This window comes from Lepisosteus oculatus, chromosome 7 (genome assembly GCF_040954835.1).
Source record: "Lepisosteus oculatus isolate fLepOcu1 chromosome 7, fLepOcu1.hap2, whole genome shotgun sequence".
Classification (NCBI taxonomy): Eukaryota; Metazoa; Chordata; class Actinopteri; order Semionotiformes; family Lepisosteidae; genus Lepisosteus; species Lepisosteus oculatus.
Window position 1 is genome coordinate 8,973,889 of NC_090702.1, and position 9,762 is coordinate 8,983,650.

The 9,762-nt window shown below is 38.1% G+C and overlaps 1 protein-coding gene across 4 annotated transcripts in view; it reads left to right on the plus strand.

Moving 5' to 3' along the window:
• Positions 1 to 7,870, plus strand: part of cecr2 (CECR2 histone acetyl-lysine reader) — an 82,401-nt gene extending 74,531 nt beyond the window's left edge. For 2 of the 4 annotated variants that reach the window (XM_015353102.2, XM_015353105.2), the window contains 2 exons: positions 1,742 to 1,833; positions 2,731 to 7,870. In XM_015353102.2, coding sequence (XP_015208588.2) covers positions 1,742 to 1,802 — 61 coding nt within the window. In that variant the 3' untranslated portion in view covers positions 1,803 to 1,833; positions 2,731 to 7,870. Of the gene's footprint in view, positions 1 to 1,741; positions 1,834 to 2,085; positions 2,665 to 2,730 lie in introns of those variants that run through there. The other 2 variants (XM_015353104.2, XM_069192125.1) reach the window with 2 other exon arrangements.
• The last annotated feature ends 1,892 nt before the right edge of the window (positions 7,871 to 9,762 follow it).

Below are 9,762 nucleotides of genomic sequence, written 5' to 3' on the forward strand. Positions count from 1 at the left end.
TGCAAAGCTAGGCTACAGTTCACGAAGCCTAGGCTACAGTTATACTTAGAAGGCCTGTAAAGTGGTTACTGAAAATGGATGGATGGAGAAAAAGTTAAAAATGAGAGGCCATTCAGCTCATGTTCCTCATTTAATTACTTATCCAAATGGAAACAGCTTCAACAGTGTGGCTAGGGAGACCCCAGCAGCTCACTGTGCCTCGTGTTTTGTGTACTGAATATTCCTAAACAAGAAAACTATTATTCTGAATTTGAATATCTGAAACCATACACAGTGTGGTTTTATGTGTTTGTTTGCTTTTGTCTCATTCATATTTGGATGAAATGTGTCATGGTTAGTTAGCCAGTAATTCCTTTTAGTGTGTAATAAAAGTTACTGGAGTTATAGTCCCTGGATAATAAAAACAATAAAGACAGTCTGAACCTAGACTTATAATGACAAGTGCATACAACAGTGGTTTTACCTAAACTGACTGAACACAGTAGATGACCAGTCATTCCTCTACTGTGTCTGGAATTTATTATTCCAGTACATTATAAATTTAAAGATGAGATGCTTTTGCATCTGTAAACACTGATCATTTAAGTAACTTATAGTTTTAATATCAAAGAAAACTGGGAGACACAGTAAGCTCGTCGTTTCATTTTATTGTTCATCGTTTTTTTCTACTGGATGCTTGCTGTCACTTGACTTGGTCTGATAGTTTGTTTTTTTCTCCCTTGGCTTATGATTCTTAGTTCAATGCGAGTCTGCTTTTACTGTGCACAGAACATAAGGGCTCAGGTAACAGGCTTTGTTCAAACACATGGCTCAAGTAAAAAGAAATGTCAGATGCACAGCACCATCTAGTGGTCATGGTATGTCAGGATCCAATAGCAGTGAGATTTAATTAATAATAATAATTGCTTACACTTATATAGTGCTTATCTGGACACTCTATTAAAAGCACTTTACAGGTAATGAGGATCCCCTCCACCACCACCAATGTGCAGCATCCACCTGGTGCACCATAGTGCACCAGAACACTCACCCCACATCAGCTATCAGTGGGGAGGAGAGCCGAGTAATGAAGCCAATTCATAGATGGGGATTATTAGGAGGCCATGATTAGTAAAGGCCAATGGGAAATTTGGCCAGGATGCCAGGGTTACACCATACTCTTTTCGAGAAACACCCTGGGATTTTTAATGACCACAGAGAGTCAGGACCTCGGTTTTACATCTCATCTGAAGGACGGTGCATTTTTACGCTATAGTGTCCCCATCACCAAACTTGGGCATTAGGACCCACATGGGCCGCAGGGTGAGCGCCACCTGCTGACCCCACTAACACCTCTTCCAGCAGCAACCTTAGTTTTTCCCTGGAGGTCTCCCATCCAGGTACTGACCAGTCTCATACCTGCTTAGCTTCAGGGTTGCCAGTTGTGAGTTGCAGAGTGATATGGCTGCTGATGAGACTCATTATTTGAATCACCATGTGGGGACTATGCAAGTAGTGCTTTTATTTCTTACTTTACTCTCCAACCACCTCCACTGTCATACAGTGCTGAGCAAAGCCCTTTAAGTGGTCCTTGGTGAGTGAAGTCTTGCAGTTTTTACCAACATCACTGAAAACCTTTGCTTTCTACTAACTTGTCTCTACTAATCAGTTACTGTAAGTAAACAATTTGTAGCACAACAAACAATGGTGCAGCTACTGGGATGAATTCATTTAATTGAATCTGCATTTTTCTGTCATTTAGACAGCAGATGGGAGTCCCCTTGACTGAAAACAGGGGGTCCACCAGCAAACAGGGAGTCTGAGCATAGCTGGCCCACCTTGGGAGAAGAGCAGGTGAGGTCATTTGAGAAGCAGTTCAGGTCATTCTATTAATAAGTCCTCAGACATTTGAGTATGTTCTGTTAATAAGCTTGAACCTTCAGCAAAAGGTAGGATGAGTTCAACAAAATGGGAATCTTTTTTTACAAAATTGAATAATTGCTTCCTAAAGTTTTTGTTCAGTGTTTTTTTTACGTTTTCAAGAAAATAAAAATTGGTACAACTGCAAAGAGAATCGATGAACTGTGAAAGTATATCTTGTTTCAGAGAACAGAAAAACAATGGTTCAGGTGGGTAGCTGCATCAGCATGCGTAGGCTGCAAAGGAACAAGTAATAGGTTTATTCCGTGCTGAAAAGAGAAGAAAGAAAACACAACGTTTCGGCCGTGGAGCCTTTTTCAGGTGTGGAGAGAGAAACAATGCTGCCTAAAGCTTTCCTCAGAAAGTTTTCCTGAGTGAAATTCATCATTCCCCACAATGTTTAATTTTTAAATTGAAAAAAATTGAGGACTTGTACAGCTAATTCACAAATGGGTAGTTCACACTGGATGCTTTTTGGTCATCCATTTTTTGTAAATTTAGTGTCTGCACAGTACTCTTTCATTTTGTTCTCCAATATGTGCTAAGCAGGCAAATATAAATCACGTAACAGTTCTTAATGTTTTAGGAGCTTGTGGCTCCTTGCACTTGTTTTTACTAATAAAGGAGAAAATTTTAAAATCTATTTAATTGAAAATGTGTTCCCCGGAATATATTGGAACATATATTTTTGTAAGACATAATAATTCTTATCAGGTTACATTAAGGCAGCTCCTGGATCGTTCTTGCAGAATTCTGTATTCCTCATTATAGTGAATCCCAAATATATCTGTTGTTTATATCTGACTTACAGCTATTTTTCTTTTTCCTAAGGTAGAGAAGACTACAGCAAAAGAAACAGGTGTGCCTCACTCTTCAACCAGCAGTCTGACTTTGACTTTGGCAGCTAATGGCCATTCTCTTTTCTTTAAATGAATTTGTGAACTTGGTACCACGACATTTTGATGTGTTTTTTTATGTCTCTCGCTCTCAAACTGGCTAATTTCTCATGTAATTAGGAAGTTTTGAAAAAGGGATAAAGTCCTGCTACTTGGTCAGCTCTGCAGAGTGGCACGAGGGCAGGGGTTAGGGGCGTCGATCCTGTTGCAGCTAAATCGTTGGCCACCATCGCGCTTCAGTTACTGTCACTGAAGGACGTGTGTCACATGCAGCCACAGCATCTCTCGAGGACGAAAATTTTCATTCACGGATGTCTGCTCCGTGGTCCCAGTTTCTCTTTTAAAGAGAAATGTAAAGGCCCTTACATGGAGGGGAAGCTGGAGCACTGCTATTTCTGGACCCGTCACCACACACCTGGCGAAACTGCTGCTCTGGCACAAGGCCTGTGGGAGTATCTGCTGTAACACGAATGGCGATAATTCGTACCTCACTGGAGGGATGACCAGAAAGAGGTTACTCAAATTGTTTTCTCTTTTTTGTTTTGTTTCTTACAAAACCTTTATTAACTCAGGTGTAGAAAAGAAGGTTCTTTAAACTGTAGAAATGTTTGAGCGGTTTAGAAACCAGTTTACAGAAATTACAGTTGCCTTTTTTTTTTTCTTCCTTTGAATGTACTTGTAAATAGATGTAGCAATACAGGAAAGGAGCACTGTTAAAAATAGTCAGAGACCACTGCAGTTCAGTTTGTATGGATCATCCATTGTTTTTGTCAGTGAAGATACTGGAAACCTATATCAAGAGTGGGCAGGGCTGGAACAGTGTTCTGCCCACTGTGCTCAGTATAGAGCAGCTTGGTCAGGTCCTGGTACAGGAATTTGTCTCTTTATATACTGCCTTTACTGTGAAGATGTATTTATTCCTCTGATCTACGAAGAGCTTCGCAGCTCTTTTATTGTGCACTGGATTATAGTAGCCAAATACTGGATGGGTGGCCTCAGACGTAACCGTCTATATGTGGGACCATAAAAGCATTCATCTTAATGGTGGAGTTCAGTATCTATGAACTGATGTGCATTTTCAGTTGGAAGGACCTTGAATGTTTAATGACGCATAACTGGCATCATCAGCTGTGAGCAATTTGCCTTAATATCCACACTGTCATAACGCACAGATATACACATGAGGGATGCGTTTGTTTATAGTCAAAGGCCGCTTTGTCCTACTCCACTGATGATAAAAGACAGGAGGAATTGTAAATTCCTGCAGGTATTTAAGAAAGCGCTCTGTGGTTGTCACCTAGTCAGTTCTGCACTCTGCTTTGACAGTACATTTTAATGTTCTTAACTTGTAAAAGATCAAATTAAGCACCTGAAAGGGTTATTAAATTAACTGTGATCACTAAGGCTAGTTTGCTTTTTTAAAATCTTTATGAATTCATTTGACATGCTGTACATGAAGTAGTATACTGTAGTGTAGATTCCTTTCCTTTACGTGTTATTTCACATTTGCATGTTTAAATGTAAAAAATATTTCTTCAAATAAGATAAATCCCCAACAGGAGATTAACTGTTTGCTCAGGGTGAATGTATAACAGTATTTTAATACGGGTATTTTTTAAATTACTTATTTGAAGGACATTATAAATGAATTTTCTGCTATGATGGACATATGTCACACTTCCTGTCGTTTCCCTTTGAAAGTTGATTAAACTGCTCTAATAAATGCTAACTCTTGCCAAGTTATTTTAATCCCTTGCTTATTTTTTTGTTTGAAACCTGCCTCTTGCTGAACTACATTAGGCTCCATAGGTTTCTTGATCTCACTGAAAACGTGGGTGATCCATTTGAGTCATGTAAAAAATTATTTGGTTTGTATGGAAATATTAAGTATTTAGTTTGGTAATTTGAGTTAGTACTGTTTTAAATCTTCAAGCTTTATTCTTTTAATGTTTTTTTATTTAGTATTTGGAAACCTGTTTATATTTACAGCTGTACTTTTTTGTATATATCTTCTATATCTTCGTTTTATATGTAAAAAAAATGTTGATTTGACCCCACATGTGCAGATGATGCAAATTTGACAAACCATTCACTTCTTCATTTTCAAACAATAGTTGCATCAATGTCACTGGAGATTTTTAATGCTTTCTCCTTTAATGGAGTGTTAAGAACTCCTTTTAAAACTTCAGAACTTATGATTGTTTTTTCAGGCTTTCGACAGTACTGTACAAACACTATATATGCTTGTTACCCAGATTACATTAATGACATCCTGCTTAGATATCTTACTGGTGTATTACCCTTCCCCATTTTTCTGTATTGTTCAGATCTCATTTTCCTGAATTACCTTACTGCTGGACCCTGGCCATTCTTCAGACTGAAACATTGGGTTTTGTTATTGAAAGAATAGCAAACTACCTCAGGATGTTTCTTCCAGACATTGGATCTGCTGTTTTGTGTCTCTAAATGCATGCTCAGAGTGCACACTACATTGAATTTTGTCTTGGATTCTTCAGTTATCCAAGTAAATTAAAACTTTTTGGTTTACCTGGAGGGTGAGGAAAGACCTTGAAAAAACCAATGACTTTCCAGGGGGAAAAAAATGAAGTGTTTTTCAGTGAAACAAAGTGCCAAATGAGAAGGCACAAAAGAGTAAAGGGTGATCAACACACTTCTTCCCTGTGGAGTGGCTTTTTCACAGGTTTTGACAAGTCAGGTGGGCTTTTAAATGCAGAAATGTGACCAATGTTAAGGGGTGGCCCATGGAGACTATTGAATACTGTAGTCATTATCAGCTTTTCATCCCATAGGATCCCAAAGCTTATAGGGGGACCCCACTTCACCCACAAGTAAAGTCCAGCACCCACCTTGTTGATTTGCCATCAGAAGAAGACAAAATATTAATTTAATAATTTAATTAGGGGGAAAATGTAGGTTGACCAAACGGACCAGACCTATAAAGGCATTTCTTGAATAGCAATGTAGGGAAATAGGTGAGACCATTGCTAAGCATTTTGGTCCATTTTGGCTTTTGTAAGCTCCAGGTTCTTCGATAACCCAATACAAAATGCTATATATATATATTTTAGAATTTCCTCTATATTTAACACACATGCATTGACAGGAATGTGACTTGAAAACAGTTTCATGCTTTACTGTTTCTTCAGTACAGTTCTTGCAAAAGCCTCCAGCTAGGTCAGTTGATCACATGATGGATGTAATGCAAATCTCATGTTTTCCTGCGAGTTGTCTGTTGTAAACAGGAGGATAGATGGCCTGTTTCTATTAAAGATTATAAATAGAACACAGTCAAAATTAACCTTTGAATGGAATCAGAGCTAGGTGGTGCTATGCTTGGCTGATCTTAACCTTGGATTGAGACTATTCATGGTGTGAAGGGTAAAGGACCCCTGTGAACCCTGACCAATGGAAAAGGAAAGCTGGGGAAATGATGGCATCATACACTAGCTTTACCATGCTGTTGCTTTGTTCTAATGAAAGAATGGTTGTCCTACATATGACAGAAGGGTTTTCTGAGGGGGGATAACCTATATCAGTGCAACCACATGTACTTCGTCATGTGAAGAGAATTAAAAAATAAACATTTTAAAGTTCTGAGGCAATGGCGTTGGTGTTTTAAAGTTCAGTGCAGGTTGATTTGTTTTAGAACCAAAAGCATTGTCACATGTAAAAGACTGCAGCTGGAGTTTTCTGTGCAGATCTAAAATGCTTCCAGAATATTTTTGCCTTTTATATTTCATAGAGTTTATTTTGTGCTGGGCTTGAGTCCTATCGTGACTTTGGATTCTGCTATGCAATATTAAGGTCACCTTACATGAGTGCATGAGCTCTTCTGTCATATTTGTTATATTTTGATACGGAAGATGGTATCTATCCCACAGAGCCGACTTTTAAAGCCCTTGTATTTCCGTTGGTAAAACCAAACAGTTTACCATGTTTTAAAAAATCTATAAAGATACTCAAATGCCTGACATATTCAACTGTGAAACCTCCCCCTCTTTTCAATGTGTGTTGTTTAAGGAGTGACAGCGGAAGGTCATGAAAGAGAACATTTTACATCTCTGCAGTGTGATAGAGTTGTTGATTTTCTGACTTTGTTCCTTATGCATTAGTTTCACAGCATGGCAGTTCTAATTGTACAGCCACTATTGTGCATTGGCAGTTGGATGGTTCTCATGATGTAGTTTTGTTTTGGCATTTTATTCATTTTATAATTCATAGCCGATAGCATATTTTAGCAGACTGTTCTATGCATACCTGTCAGGGATATTGGATAATTGAAGTATTGGATACTGAATAAGAATCCCTTAGTGACTATCCTGGTATACTGCAATTCCAATAAGGATGTGTTTAAATAGGAGGTAATCAGCTTGCTGGAACTGGATGGCTCTCGTGGTTTGCATGAGAGGAATATTGAAAACCACCCCTGGACAAATTTAAACACTGCACCCATTTGTGACACACCACTGAAATCTATAGACAGGTTCTTCTGCCATGGTCTTAAAGAACACCAGGTCATTTTGGCAGTGTTAGCAGAACTGGATGTTCTTCCAACATCTGTCACAGAGAAACTACTGAAGGCTCATTTGGTGCCTGTCTGCCTGGTTTGACTAACATCCAAAGCCATTTTCTTTTTGGGCAGGGTAATATCTAAAGCCTTTTGCTATGGGCAGCACAAATCTGAAGTGAAAGTGCTTCAAAGAAACATGGAAAGTTTCTTAATGTACCATGAAACTATCGCAGCAAGATTTTTTGCTTATCCGGAGTCTGAATTTCAGCAACTCCCAATAGAAGAAAATCAAATATGATAGAAGTGAAAGAACATAGCTGTCACCAGCAATAGAACGCATTTTTCCATATTTTATGTTTGAAGACATCATAACAGTGGTTGGCCTAATTATCAATTTTTGAATATATAGCCGATTAGGATCGATATTGAAAGAGACACCCAACAAGATTGCTGAACAGTGAAAAATAAGCCAAGGCAAGGAAGTGCCTTGTAATGATTGCTTCATTCTGAAGCAAGAGAACATTCTTCATCCAAATTCAAAGTCGGACTTATAGCTTCTTTCTTAAAGCTCTAGTGTGTTTTAAAATGATAAAAAAAGCAAGAATTACTAAAATACCTTCAAAATGTTTTGAGTTGCTTGGCAGGAACTAAGAGTAATTTTACTGGATAACCTTAAAAAATAATCAGCCATGATCCTAAGTGGAGTTTAAAAAGTGGAAAAGGATGTTTCTTGTCGTGTAAATGATTTATTTTATCAATGTGTAAGAGCTGGATTTTCTGAAAATGATTGTCTACAAGAAGGAGAGTCCAATTCTGGTCCTGAAGAGCTTATGTGACTGTAGATTTGCTGTATTTCTTTATAGCAGCAGTGCCTGCGGAGCTGGGAGAGGCTGTTACACTGCTCCAGTTAAACCAGTAGCCAGCTGGTCTAGCTCATTAAGAGCAGAGTTGGATTGAAAGCCTGCAGATACCCTAGTTCTCCAGGACAAAGACTGGATGCCCCTGGTCCAGGGGTTCAGATTAAACAGGGCTGGCATAGCAGTTAAGTGCTTTGCTGCAATTTAGTTTATACTTAATTATTCAACTTTCTCCCATATGACATAAAGGTGAAGGTGAAGACTTCAAGTTATTTTTGTGTTGGGTATACTGTTCACAAGTTAACTTGAACAGGACTGTGAAATTAATTTAAATTAGTTACTTGAATGCAGAGTATACCTCAGTATTTTATATATTAGTAGGAGAAAATGTTATTTCACTTGATACAGTGCATATGATTTCCTGAGATATCCTCACAATTAGTGTTTTGGCAAAAATATGAAAGGTTCCTCAGCCTGTACTACAAAGCTTTTTTCTTCCATGTAGTTGCAATTATAGATTAACTATAATGGGCATGATGGTGGGGGTGTTCTACCAATGCTGTTGGTGTAGATGCACTCATACATACGAAAGGTTAATTTGCCTTCAGTCTCAGTAGTAGTTTTAAAAAGATCCACCTTTTGGATTGACCTCATCTCGGAGCCTTTGGTGTGAACTAGTCCAAGTCATTGCTCTCTTCTGTCTTCCAGTGTGTCTGCACTAGTGAAAACCAGTTAACTAGATTGGAGTTAATGTGAAGCATATTTATTTGTACTTTACATTTTGTATATTTTGACTTTTATAATATAAATGTAATGTCTTGTTGTTTGGTAACAGTTGACACCTCAATAGTGTGATGGAAGAAATGTTATTTCATATTTTTTTTTAACTGTGAAGTCTACATATGTTGTTACCTGACTGACATAGATTATTTTGGAAATGAACTGAAGTATTTTCGATACTGTACATTTCTTAGAATAAACAAGTTTTTCCTGTGATGTTTTGGTTTTATTTATGCATTTGTGCTCTTCCCTGTCCTTGATTCCCCTCTTTGTTATTTTGTTCCTTGTTATGTTCAGTATATCAGCGGAGTTGTACTTTTTACAAAGAAGGTCCTGAGAGGCCTGTTTCACATACACACACTGCGCCTGTTTCACAGGGAGAGACATGACTGTGACATCACAGCTAGTAACTTTATGGATGTATGGTGTTTGAGACAGGTACCATCCCATTTAATAAGAATGGTTTACCAAATGAAAAGGTCGGATACATCCGTGGGTGCAATATGAGTTGCAAAAATAAAATCTGCAAAACAAACATGGCCTAAATACCAGTTTATATGGTCTACACTATCTTAGCAAGTGACAAATGAACTAAACTGATGTGAGAAGTTCCATTTTTAAAACAAAAGATTTTGGCTTTAGTAAATAATAGTGGAAAGGAATATTCATTAGATTCTTACTACGATGAGCAATGCTTTTTGTCCTAATAGTTTTTGTACAATGGCTGACCCTGTGCTCTGAACCCAGGCTTCTATCTCCCTGTCTTTGTGCCTGTGTGTCTCATGGAGAGCAAGCTGGA